Below are 25,934 nucleotides of genomic sequence, written 5' to 3'. Positions count from 1 at the left end.
GCATCTTGTCCGAAAAAAAAATCCCCTCCCTGGTAGCACAACTACCCTCTTTTCCCGTTATCTCTGTAGACTAGCAGTAATGGTCTTCTCATTTCTGATGGGCCATGTATTTTCAAAGCACTGTAGCTCTCAGATTTGGTAGGTGCTAACCTTGCCAGCTTGTGACCGTCACCACACTCACCTCAATCATACCGAAGCTCAGCTGTCTGTCTGTGCTGACTCCACAGTCGTTGTAGCTCTTTGGGCCTCTCATCACACAAAATGCAGTGACTTCTTTTGTCCCAGCTGTCCCAAGCCTAAGACTTCACCTCCTCCGGGCTCCTTGTTCCAAGCAGCCGGCGCCCACCACGAGGGGTTATCAGCCCCTCTTCTGGCTAGGGCCAAACCCTATCCGAGTCCTTCAGGACCCATTTATTTTGGAAGCTCTGCTTCTGCTTTCCCAAACTGAGCTGTTCAGTCTCTGTTCCCAAATTTAACCATCACCATTGATATACAGGGGCCTGGTTTCACTTAAGAATTATTCATAGACCTTCCGAGGACGTTAATATCAGTCCTACTCTTCCAACCACAGGCCTTTTATGCTCCAGCAATGTTCTCCTCAGTCCCTTTTGACCCAACCATCAGCCCAGCTCTGGCTTGAACCCTGACTCCAGACTCACCTGCCCCCCAGACCTCACCCGAGCCCTACAAACCATCCGTTTCCAGCAGTTCCAGCCCCTTCCATCATTTCAAAGACCGTTCAAGATCCAGTAACTATTCCAATTTTCCAGTCCACATTCAAAACTATCGCACTGCCTCTGCTCTTAGCCTTAACTATAAATCAAGCGACTCTCGCCGAATTAATCATAAACCAACCAACCCTGCCAACTTCAGCCCTCCTAGCCCCGGGGGCCCTGCAATAAACAAATCTCTCGCAGCCGTGCTATCCCCGTTTCTCACTCCCCTGCTCATAGCCATAGCCAAAAAAGCCGCAGACACTCACCCCTCATCCTGAGCGTGCACAACCCTCGGTCCGAGCTGCAGCTCAGCCTCCAGAGCGCTCGGCCCCTGCTGGCTGGGACCATAAACGTTAGCATAACCCAGCAAACACTCGAGCATCCTATTCCGACTTACTTCTAGAGCAGCACAGCTTACGGTCACCAGTGATGCAGGAGTTTTTTCAGATGCGTTAGCATCGTTTCTTCAGCGCCGTCCATCTCCAAATGCTGCTCTGGGGGTGAGATTCTCAGTGCCTGTCCTCAGAGGCAGGCAGTGCAAACAGCAGGCAGCCCCGGGCACGTTTCTTTTCCCCTTACTAAGAGGTTTAAACACCAGCCAGTCTTTGAGACTAACCCAACATTAAGTCTCTTAAAATTATACACGCAGCAATTAGTTCTAGCGTTCTCCCCTCCCACTCACGCCAGTGCAAACAAACAGCACCGAGGCACAAATCCAGTAATCGGCGGCAGCTACAAACCCCCAGCACCGTTTTGTTTCTGGTCCCTTGGCTTCCAGTGGTGGTGGTGCAGGTACCAGAGCAGCACACCTAGACACAGAGCTGGCAGGTTCTGGGGAGATTTTGGCAAACGAGCCTCCCTTGCATCAAATAGGCATGGGGAACGAGCCATTGCCAGGCAGCAGGGACAAAGCTAGAGCTGAACCATCCCCGTGGAGATGTGACAAAGCCCCTCTCCCTTCGGATAGCCAACAGCCCCACCATGCCCCCAGCTGCTCTTTTGCTGGTCGGCTCTCTTTAGACACACCAGATCTATCACGTCCTGAAAGGCTCTGTCACTTGCTTGGTGGCCTCTCGTGTGAACGAGCCCTCTGCTTTTTCATCGCTCAGCCTTTCCTTGGGATCAGAGCCAAGCGCCGCCGGCCCCACTGCTACAGCCCCTGCGTGGTGCCTGTGTTTCATATTTCTCACCGTTTCTTTCGGGTAGGAAGCTAACCGGAGAACCTCGAGCACGAATTCTAGCAAGTACAAACGAGGACCTCAGCATCTAATCTTTGCTCCTGTTTCACACTGACGGGAATGAAAAGTGCACTTTGCATTTCTGGAACGTTAAGGATCTCGGAGAATTTCAGCAGCGCTGATAAAGCCCAGCAGCCTCCCCGGGCAGCAAACATTATTAAAACCCATTTTAACACGCGAGGTCAGCTGAGACATCCAGACATGAGCAACGCCGTACGGAACAACTTATCTCTCTGGCCAGCGTGCCTTTTGGAGCTGTGTAACGAAGAGAAAAGGGAGATTCAGCTGTGCAAGCGAGGAGGGGGAGCTGCTCGTGGCTGCCCTACAGACAGCCTAAATGCCCCAGTTCAGCCCTACACACACGTGGGACTCAGTGCTCCCTGCAGAAGCGGTTGCAGCAGCCCAGGTGCCACTGCAGGCAGGAGGAAAGGGGCCAAGCCTCAGCAAAAGGCGAACCAGGTGCCTCCAGAGACCTTCCCAAAGTGCGTTAGACGTGGCGCTCTTCCCTTTGGATCCTTGGTTACATTACAAGGTCAACAGAATGACTTAGAGGCAAGTATGAACCAAACCACAGAGATTTTCAAGGAAGGCCTAACATTAAGATGCACAGAGAGAGCCGGGTCTGATTTGGAAGCAGAGAGATTGCTGCTTTCCCTACAGAGAATAGAGAAGCCAGCATTACTCCCACTTTTTTCCTCAACTTTTAATTATTCTCCAAAGCAAACCGTAGGCTCTGCAAGCAGCAAGCAGAGCTCTGCTTTGTTACCAGTGCCTCACTTGTTGGCTGATGCGCGTCCAGCACCAAAGCATCCCCTTCCTGACATCCAGACGGGCACAGCACTTCTGCTTTCACCACGTCAAAGAAGTTCAACTTCCAAAAACAAAAACAAAAAAAAAGGAAAAAAGAAAAAAGAGAAAGAAAAAAGCCAGGTAGCAGTCCAAAACCAAACAAACACACACTCACAAAGGAGTTGGCAGGCACAGAGGCAGCATGGGGAACCTCTGATTAATGAAATTACAAATCAAACCGTGCTCTCTGCAAGGCCTTTCTGCTTCACTTGACACTAACCCTGGGGACATTTCACTTCTTTGCTGGCGCAAGCTCCTTTGCCAGTAGTTTAACACAGACCACTAGATCTGAGAATAAAGCAGGGCTGAGATCTCAAAAGACCGCACCACTTTAACACCAAGAAATCCTTCCCATGTTAATCTCCGGCCAGAATATTAAGAGACTTCACGTAGCTCACTCTGAAGTGTAACACGAAGAGCCACGGGGAAAAAAAAAAAAAAAAAAAAAGAAAAAAAAGAAATTGAAAAAATGCACAAAGGGAGGGGTGAAAGAGAAGGGAGGGAAGTCACCGAGCCCCAGCCAGCAGGACCTGCTCCAGCCCCTTACCTGCTGCTCCCAAGCCAACGTCGATGCTGTTCCTCTTGAATTCACAGCGGCTCTGGGTCTCTGGCATAACGAGCTGACGGCTCTGATGCAGGTTGGAGATGATAGTGGAGAGGTCGTTATCACGGCTGCAACAGAGCAGAAAAGCACCAAGTTAAGGAAATCCTATTTGCCACCACGTAATTGATTTCTGTGTGCATGTGCGTACGCGTGCGCAAGCTGCTTTTGTTTGCCCCCGACATCGCCGCCTTGCAGGAAAGGTTCTCCCCCCCCAGCCGCCAGGCTCCAAGGTAACCTCCTCTACTTTTGGGGAGCGGAGAGCGAGCACGAAGCACTTCCCAAGCAGCCCTCTCATTTCCCATAAAGTGCTCGGCAGCTGCCAGAGCTCCTGATTTCAGTGCTGCCAGATATAACTTGCGTGGGCCAGAACTTACATCTCAGATGGAAAAACTGAAAGCGCACGAATTGGCAGATCTGTTCCCGAATTAATAGGAAACTTGAACTGAAATAACTGATAGTCTTCTATCAGCTGCCACCCCTCTATTCTCAAAAAAGTAAGTTTTTCCATTCCATCACTGCTGGAACACAAGCCTACTTTATTTACTTGAATAATTGTTTTTCTTCTTGGAGAGAAACCCACCGTGAACCTGGCCATCTGCATCACTCCGAGCCCACGGCTCAGATTTATTTACAAAACTAATTTTCAACTCTTCACTCCTGAAATAATTCTCCCTTCTTTCTGGGCTGAGAGCACACAGAGTGGTTCAGCATTACTGTGCCTGCTCTCAGGCTGCTGTCGAGTAGGCTACTTCAGTCTTTTTGCTTTTCTCCTTCTATGGAGAGGGAGAGCACAAGCGCAAAAAGACAGTCGCTGTAGCAGATACTGCAGTTCAGCTGGCAAATGCTTTGGCTTGCAAAGCTCTTGCAAAATATTTCTCAATAAACGATGCACAAACACTGAAGAGGAAGAACAAGCAAAAAAAAAGCAACCAACCCTATACGTGATACTAAATGGAAACGCTGGATCATCTCCCTCCTTTTTGGGTTGCGTCTACATTAAAGCACCCATCCTTCCAGCACGAGGTGCTTGCTCCGAGCTAGACGTGGCTCTTTTCCTTCCTCCCCCCTTCCTAAAAGGAAGGCGAGGGGCAGAGGAAGCAGAGACACAAAACCCCGTGGGACAGCAGCAGAGCTGTGTCCCCGTGCCCGTTGCCCTCCCGGCCCCTACTCACACGAGGAGCGCGCCCGCTCGGTGCCGCTGCCACAGGCAGCACATGGCCACCAGCTCCCTGCCGCAGAAAAAGTGTCCTCACCTGGGACCCGCGGGACAGCACGGAGGGTGCATTATCTGCAGAGCCACCCCGCGATCCTCTTCCCTTAAATATATCCCCCTCCTCTCCCCCCTCACCTCCTCCCCACCTGCCAGCGGCTCCGGGCACCAGCCCCGGATCTGCTCAGATGCTCCGGGGAGCCCAGCCCCGGTGCAGAAGCAGGGGCTAATCTGTCGTCTAGCTCCCCGCTAATCAGATAAGTTTATGACAGAAAGTCTTTAGACAGAGGTACTTTCAGCGGGCGTCTGGCTCCAGATTTTCACGAGAGGCAGCAGACACGACCGGGCTCCCGTTGCAGCAGCCGCTGCCCCGCTCCCCGCTGCTCCCCCCGCGGCCCCAGCACCGGGGCTGGATGCTCAAATCCCAAAGCCTTTGAGCACCCACTGCATCTTCCTCCGCTAAACCAGTTCAGATTCCTCCTTATGCAAGCAGAAGGCTAATTACTTAAGCAAGCCCACAGGTGAGTGGGAAGCCCGTTTCTCCTGCGCCAAGCAGTTTTGGGTCTTATCCTCTTTTAGCTGCCACCTTTAAGATGCATTATGCAAATATTTGGGTGTCTTAAGTCATTTATGGGATTAATGTGAAGTGATTATCAGTTCTTTTTAATCATGCCAATCAATAACTGGATGTCAGGGACAGAGGACAAATGCAGATAAACGCTGCCATCAGCACTACGCTCGGGAAAGGGCGGAGGAGATGAGCCAGAAGTGCAGAGGGAGAAGGCAGGGAGTAGGAAGAGAAAAATGGGATAATTACATCTTTGCATTTGCAGAGTGCCTTGCATCCCAAACGAGCCCAAAGCCCCTCTCACACGTAAACACGGCAAGAGAGCTATGAAAAGGAATTGGGTTTTTATCCAGCACTAAAGCACAGCTGCCTCTCTTTCTGGAAAAGGGCACGGCGACTCCCGAACGCGGCTCAACCCAGCGCAGCCGCTGGAAACCAGAACCAGCAGACAGACACCAGAATGGGTCTTTTCCTTCCAAAAAGAAATTGACGTTTTCAGATTTTCCATGACCTTGAATTTAAGACTGTCATGGTATCAAAAGGCGTGTTTGCAAGTCCGAACTCCACGCAGGCTCAGGACCCCAAGCAGGCTTTGAACCCGGCTCAGCCTCCCCACGCAGCCAGGCAGGAGCCCAGGAATCACAACGTTGCTGGAACACCTTTGCAGAAGGCAAAGCGAGCACCAAGGTGACATTGAGAGGAAAGGGGAGAAGGACTGCAGCTCGGGCAGCTTTTAACACATCAGCCTGTCCCCAGGAGCTGTTCCTCTGCCTGGGCGTGCGGGAGGCTTGAAGCAGGGGCTGCCTTTTTGTTCTGGGCTTCTTCCACAGCCGGCACAACGGGAGGCAGCTTGGAGCTGGGGCTCAGTCTTAGCAGGAGAAAAGAAACACCGAGGGGTGGCTGGATCAGCTCATGAAAAATTGAAACACCTTGCTGCTTAGGTCAAGATTTTAAGCATATTTTTTTTTTTTTTTAAGTATTGCAGGCCCAGCTGGCTCCACGCAGCTGCAGGCAGCCACCAGTGACCATGTGGGCTCTCCAACAAGGGATGTTCTCATGGAAGGCTCTGCTTGGACCCCAGGGGGTTCTGCCACCACGCTGGGGGCACAGAATCAAAGCAGCTTCAGCTCTGCAGGCAACAGCTCTGCCACCTCCACCTTACCTAGACCTGCTCAAGGCAGCAAACCGGCCTCGATTTCAGCAGAGACCCTCCTGAGCCTCTAAAGGGCGAAGCCCAACCGACTGCTTTTCATCCCAATGCCATTGAAAAACACAACTATTCAAAGTTTAATTTTTTTAACAGAACCTCAGGTCTCCCCTTAGCCAGGAGGTAGGGCTCTGCCCAGCCAGTCTCAGAAGTCTCCCTGCTTTTGCACGCTCACCACCCTGGACTCCAACACTGCAACTGCCTTTGCACCTTCCCTGAGATCGCACTGCCTCACCCCCTGCCTTGTCCACCTGCCATACAACTCCTAGAAACAGCCTGGCGTGTTTCTCGACAGAAAACAGCTTCTAAAAAGATTCAGGCCAGCACCTACCTTTCCTGAAGGCAAACCATGCGCTGCCCCAGCAAGCACCGCTGCAAAACGAGGGGCACCTGGGCAGCCCTCGGCTTCCAGGTGGTCGATGATGGCCCTGCATCAATTCCCTTTGACTACCTGGTCCCTGATTCCTCACCCCCCACTCCTGCTGGATTTTTGTGCCCACATCCCATGCAAAAAGCCCCCATCTGAGCCCATCTCAAGGATGTGCTCAGGTTTTGGGGCTGCCTCAACAGCTGGCACGGCACAGAAGTGATGCCCTCGCCCAGGATGCAGGGTGCTCGGTTTGCTCTCAAGGCACAAGAAGTGTTTTCAGAAAGGCCAGTTGTTCCTCTTCTTTACACCCCCCCTAAATTGCTCCCATTTATCCCAGTGTACACAGAACGGGAAACAAACTGCTGGGCTCAGGGATCCAGCAGCAGAGGCAATGCAGGACTGGAGTGCTCCCCCGGAGGGAACACAACCAGAAAAAGAGTGTCTGGCTCGTGGGATACTGAGATGCAGAATTAAGATGCTTCAGGAATACCAGCATTCACCTGGCTGCTTGCACCACAAATTAATGCAGCTGAAGACGAGGCTTGAGGCTTCCTGGAAGGAAAAACCCAACAGGGGTGCGAGAGCATCGCCTCCGCAGCCCTCAACAGCACAACTCTTGCCTGACCCCAGCGGGAAGGAGCCTGCCCCGGGGGGACTGGAGGGGACAGGTCCTGCCACGAGGAGGATTTCCCCCTCCGTGTGCTGAAGGGAGCAATTCCTCCCAGGTGCTCACTTGCAGCCCCAGCAGGGCACAGGCACGCTCTGCTCTTCCTTTGTCTCGTCTCCGCGTCGCTGCCGGGTGCCTGTTAATGCAGGCACCCCCCCCCCCACGCACAAACACACATGCACACACAATCAGATTAAAGGTCTGATCCCTTCCAGTAGCATAATATTATATTTTAAAAACCGGATTAGAGAAGGGGGCTTGAGCAAGATACAGATCTCCTGAAAGGTCAAGGAGGAGACAAATAGCCTTCTGGAGGGCTGCAGGTTGCCATGGCAATGCTCAGTTTGCATGGGGTTTTGGTAATTAATGGTTTGGGGGCCCCCACTAATACAGGTGTGTTTCACATGGTGTGAGGGATGGCTGCTCGGGCAGTTCCACCTCCCAGGTGCAAGTTGTGCTCTTGCAGTAAAACGAAGGGTGGCAAAGGGAGCACTTAGTGCCAGGGACTGCAGCAGGCTCCGGGTGTGTTTCTGACCGGGATGCGGCTCCGTGTTACTGCCATAACCTTCCTGAAGGCCTTTCTTCTGGCATCTGGCCCAGGATGACCGGAGCTCTGGTCAAAAGATGTGCTTTTCGGGTATTTCTGCTGTTTTGGTGGACCAAGTTTTACGAAGAGCTCGCGGCACAAGCAGACTCGGGTGGCAATTTCAAATCCCACGCAGCTCGATCCAGAACACCAAGCCTCGGCCGGACCTGTATCTGAACAGGGCATCTAAACGTGCCTGGTAAAGCTGAACTCCTTTTGTCGCTTTCAATTACAGCTGACGTGCTGCTGCTCTTTCTCTGAATCCCCCAGCCTGGGTTTGTAACATCAAACTTGGCAGCGGCAGGGAGCAATAAACGTTGAAAAAGGATGAGAATTTTGTGTGGCCAACTAGAAATGGATGCTGGTGAAGGAGTGACCCTGTCTTCACAAAGATGTCCCTCCTGATAAATAAAGGAAGGGTAGCAGCTGCCTAACAGCACTGAGGACTTCCCTCAAGGCCAACTCTGAAGCTCTGAGAGGCGCTGCAAGAGGCACAGATCTCGCGGTGAACCTGGCCTCACGGGCGCAAAGCTGGCGGTGGCACCGTGTGAGTGCCTCTTGATTATTGTGCTCCACGAAGCCTCGGAGAGGTAACCAGCCCACCACCGTGCCATGTGTCTGTCCTGCCTCTGCCTTGCCCAGCTCTCCCCCAAAAAGAACAGCCGAGGCTGCTGCAGGCTGCGTGCCATCCACCAGGACCCCCCCTCTGCCACCGGGCTCTGCCTCGCTGCCAAAAGCAACAGTTGGAGAAGTGGCTGGATATTATTATGGCTTGGGCAGTTTTCAAGTCCTAATGAAGCCAAGGCGCAGGAGCAACAGAGCCACTTACCAGGAACACGGGAAGGCTGTGAGAAAGGTTTTGGCTAAGCCACAAGGCGCAGAGCAGCTCACCAGCACCCCGCAACCCAAGCTGCGCGTGGTGCAAGCAGCAGCCACGCAGCTTAAAAGGCCGAGACCAAATGGCTCCTGGATTTTACCTGGATATGGCACGAGATGGAAGCTGCTCTCTAAGAGAACGGCCACCCAACCTCTGAGGGTGTTCCTAAAAACATTTTACCAATGACCTGTTGCACAAAACGAGAGAAGGGCAGGGGAGTGCATGTGCAGCAAGGGCTGTATGATGCCAGTTCCGTGCCAGGCATGGGAAAAAAACAACAAAAATCTTCCTCTCCCCAAACCTCGCACCCAAATCCAGTGAGCACTGGCGCAGGACACACATCAGGGCTGACAGTCGAAAATTCCTGTCTCTCCCCGACGCTCTGACACAAGCAGCCCCCTCTGCAAAGCAGCAGAGAGCCGGACTAATCACTAATGGCTGCAAAAATTACCACTGGAGGAAAAAAAAAAAAAAGAAAAAAGCCACGTTGCTAATGGTCTCTCCGAACGCTCTGACTGCTGCACTGTCTGTGTTTAATGGCACCGGCTGCTCCTCTGTCTCCCCGGCGCTGGTGGCTCTGATGAGCCTCTCCCTGTGCTGGCAGCGTAATGCTCCACCAAAGCCACGCGATGGCTGCGGGAAAAAGCACCCCAGAGGATGGACAGACACATCAACAGCTGGGGGAAACGTCACCCCGACAGGAGCTGTCTGCCTGGGAGAGGATGCCACAGAAACCCACGGGCTCATCTGTGTTTTTGGCAGCGTGACCCCATCTGGTTGATGAGCCCCAATACCTGCCCGAGGAGGAGTCCCTCACCAGGACTGCCACCGAATTGGCAAATTTGCTGAGTGTGGCCATCCCTTGGGACAGCCAAAATGAATTAGGAGGAGGCTGTGGTGGCCGGACGAGCAGCCATCCCGTGGGGCTGACTTGTGGGAACAACAGGGCTGCTGCTGAGCAGCATCTGCAGCAGGAGCCCCTGACCAGCGGTGCCTGCAGCTCTTGCTCCAAGACCCCTTTTGGAGTGCGTCACAGAGGATGGAGCAGACCAGGATGGAGCAGGCACCTCCACCTCTTGTCCCCTCGAGGCAGGGTAAGCCGGGAGCTGCTGAGGAACGCCCCAGGGGACACCCGAACGGAGACACCACCACCCCAAAACGCTCACGAGGGTGGTGGCAGCTTCCGCTGATCATTAAGGCGAGGCGGATTCAGGCTGGGAGCAATGCCTTTTAAATGCGTTTCATTTACAGACATTAGCAGCGACTGCATCTTTAACAAGGAGAAGGACGAGGAGACTAATGGATGGAGACAATTAACCAAAATATAAATCAGTGTCAGAGGCTCTGCAGCTCGCAGAGGCAGCCAGGCGCCCGCGGGGTCTGGCGATTCTCGCAACGCGCTGCTCCAAGTGACGGCAAAGAGTGACTGCACGGAGGGGGAGGGCGAGGGGAAGAGGAAAATTTGGTCGAAAATCAGATCCTTTTGAGCAACGGCTGCCTCCTGGTTTGCCGCAGCCCTCTCCAAACGAAGGAGGCAGCGGGAACCTCGCTCCAAGTGCCATGGTGCCCCGTTTTCCTCGCAGGGTGGGCCAGGATAAGCCCCGTGGGCCTTTTGGAGATCGCCCACCAGCAGCCGGATCACCGACAGCAGCCCTCTGGCCAGCCCAGAAGAAGAGCACCGACAACTGCAGGGAGGGAATTTCTTTCCCCTGCGGTGCAGCACCGCTCAGCCCTGCCCCAGGAAGGCTGCTCCAGCGGTTAGGATATTTAGCACGTGTTTGAGGCTCAAGCTGTCGCTTCTCTTCTGCTCCAATTTGCTGCCGGGCACGTCGCGGGGACGCACGTGGGCACGGAGAGAGTGGGAGGCAGCAGACACCAAGAGGCAACCCGGCACTACAGCAACAGGAGCTGCAGAGAGAGCTGAGATAAAACGAGGGAGGGATGCTCTCGGCAGACAGATTTCCTAGATCCAAAAGCGGCGAGGCGCTGTGCTGAGGAAACAGCAAAGGAACCTAGCACGGGATCAGCCTGGATCCGTCTTTTGCTAATATTTCATCAACCCAAAGGCAAGCTGTGAACACCCGGTCAAAAACGCACGGGTGTCTTTGAAGGGATGCAAAGTAGGAGACTGATGCCAGGTTTGGAAGAGAAGAGAGGCTCAGAAAAGTAGCGCGGGAGGAAATAAAACTGAAAAATATTTCTTTTTAAATATGTTTCACCGGCTCTCCATCCCCTTAACGATCACTCAGTAACTGCAGGGATTATATTAAATTTTACTGATCAATACCGTTGCCATAAAACTGTCCCGACCCTCTGCCCCTCCCTCCAATAAAGAGAAAAAAAAAAAATCCAATATGCAAAAGGAGGGATGGCAGGGCCTGCCGAGGGAGAGACGCGAGGGCATTGATTGAGGCAGGGGGAGCTGGGGTGGGCGCCCCGAGCACCTCCACGCAGCCCCCCCGGCTCAGCAGGGGCACGCAGGGTGTTCCTTCCCCTTCCTCGTCTGGATTTGTGTCTGGTTCGGGGACCTATTTCAGCAGCCCCCCTGGCTTGGGTACCAGAGCCACGCGCTGTTTGCTCTGCACTGACACCTCCCTGCGTCACAGACACCCACCTGAGCCAGGCTGAGTCCCTCGCCAGCACAACACGAGTTTGCAGCTCCAAGGAAAAAAAACACTATTACCACAACGTGCAGCAACCACAGCGATTTTTCTCCTTCTCCACCACCCTCCCCTCCTCTCCAGCCCCCCAGAAGACAAGATCCTGGTTCGGGGATGGGACAGGAGCACTGCCAGAGGTGGCCAGCACCCAGCTGAGCCTCTGGGGTGGCCCGAAGCGCAGCCCACGCCCGGGGACGGGACGAGCATGTAAATGAGCCCGTGCCTGAGCGAGGGGAATAATGAGCTTTTTATGGAAGCCATTAAAAGGAAAACCCAGATTGGTCTATAAATACTGTTGCATCATTACAGCAGCGAGAAACAACCTTATGTAACAGCACGGCCACGCAATGGCAGGGCTGGGGGGAAATTACCACGCAGAGGCTCCTGCTTTTTTTTTTTTTGGTTAGCTTTTTTTTTTTAAACCCACAACAAAACTGATTTCTGATTTCCAAAGCAACGAATACACTCCAAAAAAATATAATAAAATCATCTTCTACCTCCCTACCGTGTGCGGGTGGACCTGGGGCTCGCTGGAAGGACAGAGGTGACCTGGAGACTGCCAGCACCACGCTGCCACTGGAGAAATACCTGACCGCAGCTCCCCCATAAAATGCCACCAGCATCACTCCCTTCCCCTTGACATCCAGCCTCCGAGGGCTGTTTCAGCACAGATTCATTGAGTTTAAGCCCCAGAAGGGACTGCTCTATCTGGCACATCCGACCTCCTGCACAGAACCTGCCAGCAAGGCTCACCCCGTAAGGGGGTAATAAAAAAACAGGTGCCCAGGTAAGAGGTAATAAAAAAAAATCTCTGCACCCCAGGAAGCAAAGAGAAAGCCTCCACCTCCAAACCCCGGGCACGCTCTGGATTCACAAAATAAAATGAATCCTCGCAGCTTCTTCCTCGCCAGCATTAACCAGTGAGAGTGGGAAAAAAAAATCAAGGGCATTTCGGAGGATGACCGTTGTGACTCCCCGCTACCCGCACGGCACTGGAGCAGTGCAGGCGTCACCGTTTTCTCACCCAGCAGGGCTGGGAGTCGCCTCGGGCTGTGAAATTCAGCACGAAGACTTTCTCCTCGGCATCCCTCGCCCGTGCCCCGGCATGGCCTTTGAGTGCCAGCGGGCCGCGTGCGGCCAGGCAAGGTCAGCGCCTCCGACAGCGCCGGGCGCTAAGCCCAGGGTGCCTGAGTCAGCAGGAGCAGGGGAGGGCTGGGGATCGGGGAAAGCTGGCGGCTCAGACAGACCGGGGGCTCTCCCCCTCCCTTCTCCCTGCTTATCACCTTGTGCACAGCACAAAACACCCGGCAGCAGCCCCCTAATCGCGCGGCGCGCAGCCAATACCTTCCCTCGCGGGTCGACACCGGACACGACAGCCAGAGCAGGATAAGACCTCAAAGCTGGGCACAGGAGGATTTGGGTCAAGGATTTGAAGGCTGCGATCAGGCGACTAATAGAGAAGTGGCTGGGGCGGGGAAGGGGGGGAGCAGTGGAGTTTTGTTTCTCGGATGAACAATAGGCAGCGTGACCCGTGTCACTTTTCCAGCAGAGATGGGCAGATAAGCCCCAGGCGGGGAAGCTGGATGCTAGCAGGCTGCCCGCCTCCTGCAGACCTCTCCGTGCCACCCCTGCCCCCGTGCAAGGTGCCAAGAGGCTGGGAGGCGAGCTTGTGATGTGCTTTCTGCCTCTCTCTCCTGAATTCTTGAGCACATCTCCATCTTCTCCATTTGCTCCAAAACCCCAGACCTGGCAACACACTGGCAGCCAGAGATGCATCCAACAGCACCCGCACGTGCAGAACCCAACTGGGCTGTCCATGAACCCAGCTCGGTGCCTGCTGAAGGTGATGGAAAGTCTTCCCCTACCTCCACAGCCCTGAGAGCACAGTGTACCCCAGGAGAATTTTGCATCCTAGGCTGAAGACAGAGGCACAATTTCCAAAAAGCAAAGCTGAGGGAATGGTTGCCTTGCTTTCCATGCCTCCTTGGTTACACTTTTATTGCTCACCCTTCCCGTTGCCTTCCTTTCCATAAGTTCCTTGGTTATATTTTTATTGCTCACTCTTCTGGTTGCCTCCTAACACTTCATCATTGATTAAAAAAAAAAAAAAAAAAAAAAGGCAAAAAAACACACCTCTCAATCACTTTCTGTCCTTCTTAGACATCAGTCTTACCAGACCTTCACGCATTTACCAGAATCCTGCTTCTCACACACCTCCTTCTGCTGAGATGCCACCCATGGGGCATGGGCAAGAAGGGAAGCAAAGGGGAAAGGCAAGAGGAAAGCGAGCAAGTTTTACAAATTCAAGGGAGCTGAGACACCTGCAAGCCCCAACCCCAAGTGATAACGGGCCTAATGCTCCCTGCAGACTTATCTCAGAAAAAAAAAAAGTCATCTTGCAATGTCCTGAGCAAAACGCTCATAAAATTTCATTAATGTTCATGACAGTTCATAAAAATGATCGGTGGAGCTGGCAACTCCAAAATGAGGTGGAAATAAGTTTAAAGATGTTTTTATTGTAATCCTGCTTCGTCATTCAGCTCGCCGCAAGCCCATAAATAAAAGGAAGATGGAACTACACGCTGGTGCTGGACTGGAGATGGTGAAGAGATAAAGCACCACTGGGACACAAAGGCAGTCACCGATGGCACCTGACTCTGATGGATGGTTTGACTTGTGCCCATCTGGGAAGGTGCCACAAAAGCACTGGGCAAGGGGGATTCCCACCCAACATTTTAGCCTGGGATTTCCCTTCCTGCCTGCAGTAATGCCTAAGATCCTAAACCTCCCATGCTGGATCTCCAAACGCGTCCCATAAGCAGCACTTCCGAAATCCCAGCTCCTTGCCAGACCCCAGTCCCACCCAGCCGCTCCTGCTGCCTGCATGCAAGTGCAGGGAAGGGCTGAAAGATTCCTCTGCCTGCAGCACCAGAGAGCCTGGAGGGCCTGATTTTCCTCCTGACAGGTTTTTTGGCCGGTCTGATTTGCACCGAAATCAATGGGCTCGTCCCGCTGACGTGCGGAGCATTCCCAAAAGCCTTGGACTTGTCTGGATGCTGCGTTCCAGAGTTACTGAGTAATGGACAAACAGAAATGTTGTGCTCAGCCAATAAAAGGAACGTGTCGCTGACATGCAGCTGGTGTGCCTAATGGATATGAGGTCCCTTAAATATCCCCAATTCTACTCATTCTCTCAATTCATTAAGCCGCCCGCTTTGAACTGACGAAATATTAAAACACTCAGATGAGTGATTTTAAATGGGTGATAAGGTGCAGGTTTAGGCAACGAGCAGCGGGAGCTGGTGATCCCCAGGAATCACTCCCATACCCAATGCATTAAGGGCAAGGCAGACTTAAGCAGGAATCCTTTCAATTTCCCAGTAGGGTGTGAGGAGGGCAGTCAGGAAACCTTCTCTTCCAGAAACATGCCCTTGGAGTTTTGATCCAGCAGGAGGACGCTGCTGCACGCTGCTGAAATGCATCAGGAATGCTCCCCAAAAGCTGCAGCCAAGGCTACAACCCCTCAACACTATCCCAAGGCCTTAGGATGCCTTCACAGGTTTGGTTTGTCCAGGATTCTTTCAGCTGCCCTACAACAGGTCCATTAGACCCCATCAAACGCAATATCCTACACACTGCTGTAAAGAGATGAAAACATTTGGGGGATAAACACGGAGAGCATCACTCTTGCACAAACATCCCTCCGTGCCTTGCAGGTATCTAAGAGCTTTTCTCACCTACCTTACGTGAAATATAATCACATTCTTCTAGCTTTAAAATGAAGGCTGAAAGTGGTTTATGAGACCTCTCCACCTTCACCATTTCTCTGAATCTCTGCCAGTACCTAAATGCCCTCTTTCTCCAACCCACCCCAACACCAAATGAAGCTTTCTGTGCATGAATATAAGAGCAAAGCTAATGAAATACTGATGAAATAATTATTTCAAATGAAATAATGCTTTTCAGCAAGCCAACATACTGACGTTCTCCTCCCCACTCACCCATTCCTCCCTACAGGTACATTCACCCCAGAACCTGCATGAAGAAGGCCCCAGATAACTCCAGACCTACAGGAAAGGGAGAAGCAAAAGCCACCTGGCTAATTCTGCTCTGCACAACTCCTTGGAAAGCCCAGACCTAACCCAGGTGGGCCCTGGGGAGCATCCTGCCAGCAGCCTCTGTGGAGCCCAGGGCACAGCACCGCAAGCCAATTCCAGAGCTAATTTCCACCAGTGCCTTCCAGTGAGGTGGTGTCCCAGAATGATTTTCTCCTCTGCCATCCTTTTGAAGGTTTTAGGTTTGCAAAAAAAAAAAAAAAAGGGAAAGCAAATACTTTACAGCACAGAGCCTGAAGTCTGTGACATTGCCATCTGAAGCCCTCACCAAGCAGCCAACAGAGGATTGGGCTCCTAATAAAGACCTGGCAGCTCCTCCCATTTCATCTCAGTGCTCACAGGAATGCTTTGTGGGGGCTCAGGCAAGCAAAGCACAGATTGCTCGTACCTTCCTACAGCCCTGGAGGCTGAGCTCCTTGGCTCAACCTTCCCACGTGCTCTTCATTCTGACCCCGCGTGCTCTGCCAGCACCCATCAGTTCCACGGATTTGGTAGGGCTTTACTTGATTTCTTGTCTTCCAGTCAAACAAAAGAGCGCGTCCATTTGCTTGGGCAGCTATTGTCTAAAACCGAACAGGTATGCCCCTGTTTGATGAACAAACCCTGCTCACCCACCTGGAAAGCCTTTTCCTTCCAAGGCATTGTCCCTGCACGGCCAGGCATTGCCTGCCAGCAGCAGCATTGGCCAGGAGATGCCTTGTGCTTATCGGCTTTGCCTTCGGGAAGCACGTCCTGGTGCAGAGCTTTAACTTAAAACAGCCACAAAGGTGAGAGCTCTTTGGATATTCCGCCAGGATGAGGATTAAAACCTTTCTGTAGGCAGTCTACATCCCAACGCCACAGCAGAAGTAAGCTGGAAGGGCCAAATTCAGCATCATTTACAAGTAAACATTTCTGACCAATCTCAGCTCTTTTGGCTGTTCTCCTCCCCTGCTTTCCTCTCCTCTCCCAGAGCATCTTCCAAAGAAATAAGCTAAATCAGTGGATTTCCGTTTCTCCTGACCCATTTCCCAGGTATTTTTCATCCATTTCTTGCACCCAGCCTGCTCAGCTCACTGCTCTCCTCCTTCTTGAGGAACCCTTTTCATTCTTCCTTAAATACCCCTTTCTAAACAGGACACAGCTGCACCCCATAGACCAAACCTGTGGCAATCCAGTTACAGCACGGCTGCTTCAACTCAGCCCTGGCTCTGAGGGTTTATGTCAGGGAGAAATTCACATGGCAAGGCCCACGAAGTATGTTTTAGGCACATTTAAACATACACACGAGGTGCCCAGGCTCTTGGCCAAAAACATATTCTACCTAAAACATATCCTAATCTGGTCCGTGCCCATGCAGAAAGGCTGGCTGCATACCGCTGTAATCTTTGTTTAAACTGTGCTTGTTCCATGCAGTTTATTTGCTCTGGGCACACGATGTCTCTGTTTTCCTTCCATGTCCTTATGCAGCCCTCATGCAGAGCATACCTGGAAGAAATTATCCCCTGGGAGGCCCAGAAAGCTTGGAGTGTCCCCTCAAGCGGCTTTGTCTCCATGCAGCAGTCAGGGGACTCTTCTTGCTTCCTCCTGCCTCTTTGTCACTGCTTTACACCTGCCTAAAAGTTCTTCTTTTCTAAAGGCAGAAAGGCTGCCTTGGGTTTTGCTTCAGAGTTTGCTCACCTTGCAGCCAGAAGGAAGAGCACGTGGCTGAACGTCGCGCTGCACAGCTCCGTGCCCAGCTACGCTCCCTGCCTTTTCGTGCAGCTTTCACCAAATTCATTTCATCTTTATTCCTACCATTTTTTAACATGGTCAGCACGAAACACCTCTCAAACGTCCTTGCAGACGGGGCTGGTTTAATTGCGCTGACAGCAGCTGGATGGGCACCGAGTTTCTCCACCCTGAGCAGCATCACAGCGTGCTGTTAACACCCACAGCCTCTTATCTATTTCTCACTCACCTCCCTCACGATATCAAGTGGCAACAAAGGGAAGGAAAATCCCTTTCCTCCCTGGAACTCCTTTTTATTCCACTATTTCTTTCTGTGCTGTGCCCCAGCCACAGCAAGGTAACCCTGCCCGTGGTGCTGAGGAACTGGGACTCGCTGAAATCCGGGTTTTCACCTCGTGCTCACGGTTTCAGAACTTGACAGGCTCGTCTTGAACAACTTTAACACATTTCAGCAAATTATTCAACGAATGGGACGTCCATGCAAGGGAATTCTACCTCGAACAGGCAATTTTAAAGGAAGGGTAGCTGTAAACAAAACCTCGAAGCCAGTGTTATCTTCAAAGCTGGAAAGGGAAGGGAGCAAAGCAGCTGGCAAGCCAAGGAGAGATCCTAATCTCCCCTTTCAGGACAATGCCCGTATCTCAAGATTTGGGTTCTCTGCACTGAATGCCTTGTGCCCAATTACACCCAATTAGTGTCTTTATCCAGGGCAACACAGCCAGCAAACCCAATAGTCCAGGTACCCTCTGACAGCTTGGATAGGAAGATCAAAGGCACGACAAAGAGGCAGGTAAATTCAGACGGCAGCTCTCGGACCTTCTTGATTTTATGGCCAAGGGGGGTTCACACAGGTGTGGTGCATCATTACGATTCCCTGGCCTGGGTTTGGGGTGACCTGTGCAACTGCCCGGCGCTGAATTACGCAGGTCACTGAGAAGGAAGGTCAGCCAAAGCTTTCTGCCACCCCACGATGTATTTCAGATCCTCCAGCTGTTTTACAGAGCTGTGATGGCAACTTTGGTCGCTTAAATACATACAACTTTTTTTTTTTTTTTTTTCTGGACTAAACAAAGAACCCAGAAATTATTTCCTTTGCTTCATAGCACAACGCGGGTTGTCTTCTTCTGAAACAGCCAGATGGGCACAGCTCCTGCTAGCTGGACTAACCATACACAGCAGCACAACTTGTGCCCCCAGGGGAACCACCGATGTTCCCACCAGGCCAGAGCTAAGCTGAAAGGAGCAAACGGGCTGGGGGAGCCCAGGAGGTGTATTTGCTTTCCTAAAAGACAGAGCATTATTTTATTCCGTGCATCGCAGCTTCAGAAATATTTCCTTTTAAGATGGGGATTCTCATTTCCAAAGGTGTTTGCACCCTCAGCTGCAGCTGTATTAACCTGCAGGATCGTTGTTCATATGGCTATTAATTAAGGCTCGTGGCAGCACTTCCATTACAAACCTCTGCCTTTTAGGAGTTTATAACTCAGCCATAAAACTTTGCTCCAGGCTGAAATTTATCATGAAAGGGTCTGCCTGGAAGGAATCCATTCTTTTGTATTTTCGAGTCCCAAAAGCTTACAGCAACAAAACAGGGATTTTACTCTAAAGGCTGCCATGCAAAAAAAAAAAAAACAAACCCACAAAAAAAAACCTTTCAGCTGCTTTTTTTACAGGGGTGCTGGGTGAGCTGTGCCTTCTAGACTGGCTCCTTGAAGCTTAGTGATCAGGGTGGGGTTTTTATATGCTTAACATTGAGGATTTAGGAATGATGGGGTTTTGTGCTTAAGGGCCAAAGTCTGTGCTTACTCAAACACCAGTGAATCCTCGCCTCTGCCCTCGCCCATTCCCCACTGGCACACGAACCAGCAGCAGAGCCTGGGCTGCTCTGGGCCCTACCTCCTCCTGCTGTGTCCCCAGAAGCTTCACAGCTGCACAAATCTTTTTTTTTTGCTGTTCTTTTAGAAAACAAGCAGCACCTGCCAGGCTCAACCTTTTTGCCCAAATGGGGCAACCGAGTTTAGAACGGGAATTTCAAAATGCCAGTTTTCTTTTTCAAATGCAGAGACCAGTATCTTCAGCTGGATTTTTAAAGCATTAGAGAAGTTGATGACTACCGGCAACACAGAAAATGCACTATTGAACACAATGCCAAGAGCAACAACTGACCACATCAGAGGTCACAATGCAATTTTAACGTTTATACCTGGATATCTCTGATTCAGGAACTTGCACCTTGTTGGGGCATCTGCTACTGCAGGAAACCAGACCTCAAAACCAACAGACAGGATTGGTTTGGCAATCCTTCTGCTCTTACAATTCCAATTTCAATATGATTTCTTTTACTTATGCTTCATAAAATACTCATTTTTCTCAATGCCCGCTTTCTCCCAAGTTACCACATTAATACTCTTGCACCGCATTTTGCAGCTGCAGCTCAGCCAGCTCAGACTTCACCCTGCAAAAAGCAGAGTCCTGATGGCTCCAGGAGTTTCTACTGCAGTATGACCTCTATGCACAGCAGCTGGATGCCTACAGATGTAATTTTTCCAGGAGCAGGGTGGCTCAGCGTTATCATATTGTTATCCAAGCACTGCCAACCGGTGATTTTGCTCCCTGCAGCCACAGGCCCACCTTCTAAGGCTGCAATGCTTTAAGCTAAGTTTCTGAGCGACTCGGGAGCATCCTTGGCCTTCAGTGAGCCTTTTGTGCAAAGGATCACTTCTGCAAATGAGATGCAGCCTCTCGTATCAGCTGTGAAATTGTACATTGGGGCCACCCCAATCCCACATTCTTCCGAAAAGGGACTAGAGCAAGCATATATCAAAAATGGTAACAGGCTTTCTTTACAAGGCTAATCAACTCTCCCTTCCAACACAGCAGTGTTTCCCCCCAGAGACAACTTTCCCCCAAATAAAAGAACAAAAGGAAGGGTATTTGGGAAGGGGAGAAAAAGGAAGAAAGGAGGAAGAGAAACCCCCCCCAGCACCGACAGTCAGAAATGTTCATTTACATCTGACAGCATCCACATGCCAGTAACATAGCAGAAACTCTTCGCCTACCATACAAAGAGGGTGCCCCAAAATGGTACCTGCAAGAGGTCTCTCGGAAGGAGATGTTTAAATCCCAGTGGGTGTGTATCCTGTTAACAAACAAACAGAGAGGTCAATGGCACAGGCTGAACGCTGCATCTCTTTGCCATTTTAAGAGCAGCTCCATCACGACCACCCACCCGCGCTCCTCTCGGGCTCCCAACCCCTCTGCCACAGCCTGCGAGGGGCTCAGCTCCCCCAGCAGGTCTCCCAGAGCTGTAAATGAGACCCGCAGGTGAGCTCCCTGCCAGGCACAGGGGCTGCAAGATGCTGTCTCAACCGAGAGGGCACGTTCAGAGGGAGCAGAAAGGGCTCAGCGGTGACATTTCCTGAAGAGAACCCAAATACGGCCGCTCCGCGTTCCCTCCTCCGCGCCCGCCCCAGCTGTAAATAAATTATTAGCAATTTCCCACCTCGGAAATTAATTTCACATACTCTGTCACTCTGCCTGCTGACAAGCAGGAAAAGCAGAGCCGAGATGAACAACATCCTAAATGAAGGCAGGGTGGCCAAAGCGGCTGGGTTTTGTTGTTTGCGTTTGTTTTATTTTTTTTTTTTTTAATTTTTTTCCCTCTTTGCTACCCTTTCCAACAGGACAGCATCCGCACCGACCCGGGGGGCTAAGGCAGACGTTGAGACCTTCTGTGGTCCAGCGTCTCCACCGGATAGCAGGGGCACAACCTCCGAGGAGGGCTGTGCCCACGGGCGGCTCTCCGCGGCGGCGTGATTGATGAGGAGCCCAGCCAGCTGAGACCAAAGCCGCACGCGAGCCCGGCTCCTCGCACGATGCTGCTCCCTCTCAGCATCCTCCTGCGAGCCTGCAGCTCGGCTCCTGCAGCCCCAGGTTCCCAAAAGCACTGAAGAGCAGTGCCTGCAAGCACCACACGCGGCGAGGCCAAATGGGTTTTTGCGCATTTTGGGCGTCCCCGCGGCGCTCCTGCCCCTGTCCCCAGCTGGAGGAAGCAGCCGCATGTGGCTGAAGAGTCCAGGAAAAGCCTGATCCAAAGGCTGCCGAGGCAAAAGGGACCCGTTCTGGTTTGAATGTGCCCTGAATTGGGCCAGCAAGCACTTAAGCACAAGCGGGGAAGTCAATGGGACGGAACCCAGGGCTGAGTGGCTGCTCAAGTGCTTTCCTGACCGGGTGCCCCTGCTGCAGCCTGGTTCAGAAATCAGCTGCAAGCAATGCTCAGCACAGAAATAATTCCACAGCCGAGGCACGGGGCTTTACCAACACGGGGTTTTACTAACACGATCCCTGTCCTCTGTGCTCTCCCTGCAGGGCCGGCTGCTCTCCGCGTGGTTCTTTCAGGGGTGAGTACTTCTTTTAGGGGGTTGTTAGATTTTATTAGATATTAAGTTCCAGCAATAAAGCTGTGCTCAGAACTGTACTTATTAGTTCCACGTGTACCTCGCTTTTCCTTTTCTACCCTTTCCTCATATGCAACGGTTTAGAAAACCTACCCCAGCTTTCCCTCTTCCCAACTTTCCATCTTCCCAGCTTTTTATTTGCAAACAGAAGTGGCAAAAGGCGAATCCCAGCTACTGAGCCTACAGCAGGTAACGATTGTTCTTCAAAGTTAAAATTCAGCCAACATTGGAGAACTTCTGGGAAAGCAAAGGCCAAATGGGGGCACCGAGTAACATCTCCATGAGCAGATCTTGGTCCGACTGGGACATGTTTGGACTTCCCAGGTAAGCTGATGTGAATCCAAAGCAAACTGAAGCCAGCCCAAGCTCTCCTGGTCCTTCTGGCACAGAAGAGAGTGCGGTTGGTGGGGGTGGGAAGCCTGATTTTGCACTGCTCCATAAAATCCCTGACTTCTTGCACACACAGACCTCCGGGAGACCCCTTTAATTGCAGCTCAGCACCTTGCACGAGGCTGCTCAGACCCTGGCAGCTGCCCTGTGGAAGCGGGAAGAGCTCCAAACACTGCCCAGCCACCAACTGCTGGCAAGGGAGCCTGAAAAAGGCCCTCGTGCCTCTCCTGTCTCCGTCTATAAAACATCCCTCGGTGCTCTCAAAAAATAAAAGGCAAGAGAAAAGGGACAATCACCCCGCCGGAGGGTTTGGTGCTGAGCTATAGGTAGGCTAAACACCGTGTTTGCCTAGCTAAAACTCCACGGTTCCTCTCCTGATGAAAAAAAAATGTCAATTTGGAAAGGCAGCAAGCACCGTTTGGGGTCCAGCAGTGGGCTATGGGGTGCTCGGGGGTCCCGGTCCACCAGCGAGCTCCACAAAACACTGCTCCTCGTGGTCTGCAGCAGGCTGGATGGATCCTGGTGGTGCTGAGCACCAGGGGAAGGCAGGGCTCCTAAGGAGGCTTCGCCCAGCTCAGCTTCAAAGCTTCAGAGAGCTGTGAGTGGCAGGGAGGGACGGGCTGGTAGGAAAGGCAGAGCTCAGATCCACGCAGAGACAGCTATCTGCCGAGATGGATAATTAAACACCCATATTTAGACAAATGAATAGGTGAGAATGAAATTAAATCCTAATTATCTTTTTTTTGGGGGGGGTGGAGGGAGGGACGGGGAGCAGAACCAAGCACTCCTTCCACGTCCCTGCGCCGTTATCACCAATTAGATTGCTGAGGCTAATGTACATTTTGCTTTAACGGGTTATTCATCCAATTGAAATCAAATTACTAATAATTTGCAAGCTATCAGCTGCACAAGCCCGTCCTTGGGTCGTATAGAGAATGGTGAGCGGGAGATGGTTCCCTGCAAATTAATAACGGAAAAGGAGGGGGGGGAAATTAAAAACAGGCAGGCAGGGCGGCCGCTTCCAGCTCTCCCAGCTCTTCACCATCCCAAGGTTTCAGGGGTAGTGTGGTCAGGTAGAAGGAATCCAGCACAAAAATGCCCCGATGGGTCCTGTGGCAGCAGGAACCCAACGCAGGCAGGGCCAAGGCACTCGGAGGGTGTAAGGAGGAGGCTCACAAACCTCTGGGTCAGGCACCCCAGCAAGGAGGGACCTGAGTGTCAGGGCTCGGTCTGTACCAAGAGTGAAATCACTCATAAATGTACGTGAAACTGAAAAAAAAGGGATTTAACAGGAAGGGCTGAGGCTGCTCGAGTCATCTCTGGAGCCTGCACGGGAATGAGAAGCCAACCCAGAAAAGAAAGCGACAGAGCTGGCAAAATACGGGAGAGCAGCTGGGATAGTTTTTAATTTTTAAGCTGTTTTTTTTTTTTTTTCCCTTCCCTGTCATTTCTTTTTACTCTAGAGGCCCCTGCGGGCTTCCAACACCGGCGTGGCGACCACGGAAGGGGCCAAGGGATGGAGCCAGGCGTCCCCTGCCACGCCAGGGGCAGCAGCAGCAGCCCCGTCCTGCAGCTGAGCCCCTGCCCCGCGGCCAGCTCGCTTTGTGCAGCTCCTTTTGGCTCTCCAAACGTTGTGGGAGCGTGGAGAACAGCGGGCAGCATCCAGCCACAGCCACGGGTCCCCAGCTGCCAGGAGAGAGAAAAATACTCCCAGGGCTTCCCCAGCTCCTCTGGTGTAGGGCAGTGCTGGGGAAAGGGGGCACTGAAAGCTCGTGCAGGCCATGAATGGGGCAGTTTTTCCAGGGCAGCAAGGCTGAGAGCAGGACTTGGGGCATCTTGGCCATTCCCTGCCACGGTCGGGATTTCATTCTCACACTTCACCTTTTATTTTTCCAGTCTCCTCTCTCTGTCTTGGGCAAGAAGGGATTTCTTGCTCTATCTTCTATTTTCTCCTGCAACATCCCCGACAAGCAACCCTTGTCCTTCTCTCCCCCCCGACCTCAAATATACGTCCTCATTAGGTCAATGACATGCTTCCTGGCACTCTGGACCAAGTCCAGCCTTCACTTCCCAGATGGATCTTTAATATATTTATTGAATACGGGGGCTGTTATTTAGTGGTGCATGGTTCAGAGGAAAAGAGAGCAAGGGGGAGGAAAGAGGAGGCAGAGAAAATAAAGGGCTGCAGAGGAAGGAAGAAGGGATTGGCTTTGACCTGCCAATTAACAGAAAATAGCCAGTGGGGGCTGTGAAAGAAAAGTGTCCTAAAGCATTAAAATCTCTCTCCGGCTATAAGAGGGGCCCTGGCCCCCTCCTTTTGAGTCATGGCAATTAGGAGGAGGGCTATCGGGTCTAATCTAAGAGCCTGATTCACGGCTGGAGCCCAGAGAGCATCCTGCTCTGCCCCGTGCCCGCTCTCCCTTTAGTCCTACACCACCTGGATGAGCCCGGTCCACCCAACCCAGACCCCAGGGATTTTGGCAGCAGCTGTGGGCATCACACCATACACCAAGCTCCTCCAGGAGGGGGGCATCTCAAGGGTCTCCCCCCCAGGGCAGCACCAGGGGGGGAGTTTTGGGAAGGGGCCAAGCAGGAGGAGGGCGGCAGAGGCGGTGCCGCGCACCCCGCACGTCACCGGGGAAGGCGCTGGGACCTCGTGGCCCTGAATGACAAGCAGGTGCGAGTGGCAAATACAACGGGGGGGGGGGGGCTCGGATTTGATCTCCAATCAATTAGGGAGTCAAAGAGCAGCAGCCTTATGGGATATTAGAGAGAGCTCTCCACTTAGGAAGGCAGGCGGGGGAGAGGCTGACAGCCGCGAGCCATTAGGGCCGAGCGGAGGGCAGTAATTTGGCCATCAGAAAATGGATGAGGAGGGAGAACGCTGAGAGGGGGGGGATGCTGGGGGCAGGGGGAGGCACCCTGCCCCTCTGGGCTCTGTGTGTGATGCACGGCAGCGTCCCACCAGTCCTTGGATAAACACCTTCAAGTGCTGGTTGGAAAAAGCACCGCGATTCCCACGGCAGGTGCTGGGCATCGGGGCCACGCTGCTGCCCCAGCCGGAGAGCACTCGGGGACGTAAGAAAAGATTTCAGGGCAGGATGAGATTCTCCAGAAACCTCCCCAGAGCACACACACGCATGCTGTTGCAGGACATTTGTTTTTCTCTTATTTCTCCTCAAAATCGCTTTTATTTCAGAGCAATATTTGGCAAGGAAGCCAGCCCCTTGTGTGCTCTCGTTGTACAATCTGCTCCTACTTTTCCTCCCAATCCTCTTTTTTTTTTCAAATTAATGAACTTTAAAGGCATTTTCACCATACAGGTCCTTTTGTACCTCTCCTGGCCATTACTCAGTCCAATGTACATATTTACTTAATATCCCATAAGGGTTCCTTCGATGCTTTTATGGTCGGTCAGATCAAAAACTTCAACCTCAGCTGAAGTTTTGCCTCAGTTGACAGCTTCAGCCTCAACATGAAAAGCTCCCAGGCTTTTGCAGAGGTAATGCGTTTCCCAGTAACACCACTCAGAGTTTCCCAATGAGTCTGAGGAAGTTAACACAGAATTTGTAGTCTCGAATCTCTCTACATTGCTTGATTTTGTGTCTCGGATAAAGCAGAGAGGGGAGAACTACGCCACGGACTGGGATAACTTTTAGTTAGTAACTACACCAGTGACTGAGGTGCATCCATCAGCACAGAAATGCCCT

General features: G+C 52.1%; 1 protein-coding gene across 4 annotated transcripts in view; it reads right to left on the bottom strand.

The window, feature by feature from the left end:
- Window positions 1-25,934, bottom strand: part of SAMD11 (sterile alpha motif domain containing 11) — a gene marked incomplete at its 5' end in the record, with an annotated part of 101,988 nt that overhangs the window by 36,613 nt on the left and 39,441 nt on the right. For 3 of the 4 annotated variants that reach the window (XM_082777249.1, XM_082777250.1, XM_082777252.1), the window contains 2 exons: window positions 3,351-3,475; window positions 20,466-20,516. In XM_082777249.1, the coding sequence (XP_082633375.1) occupies window positions 3,351-3,475; window positions 20,466-20,516 (176 nt within the window). The remainder of the gene's footprint in view (window positions 1-3,350; window positions 3,476-20,465; window positions 20,517-25,934) is intronic. The other variant, XM_082777251.1, reaches the window with a different exon arrangement.

This window comes from Aythya marila (assembly GCF_965140915.1).
Source record: "Aythya marila genome assembly, chromosome: 21".
Taxonomy (NCBI): Eukaryota; Metazoa; Chordata; class Aves; order Anseriformes; family Anatidae; genus Aythya; species Aythya marila.
Note: the sequence above shows the minus strand (reverse complement) of the source record. Positions and strands in the feature narration are given on the sequence as shown.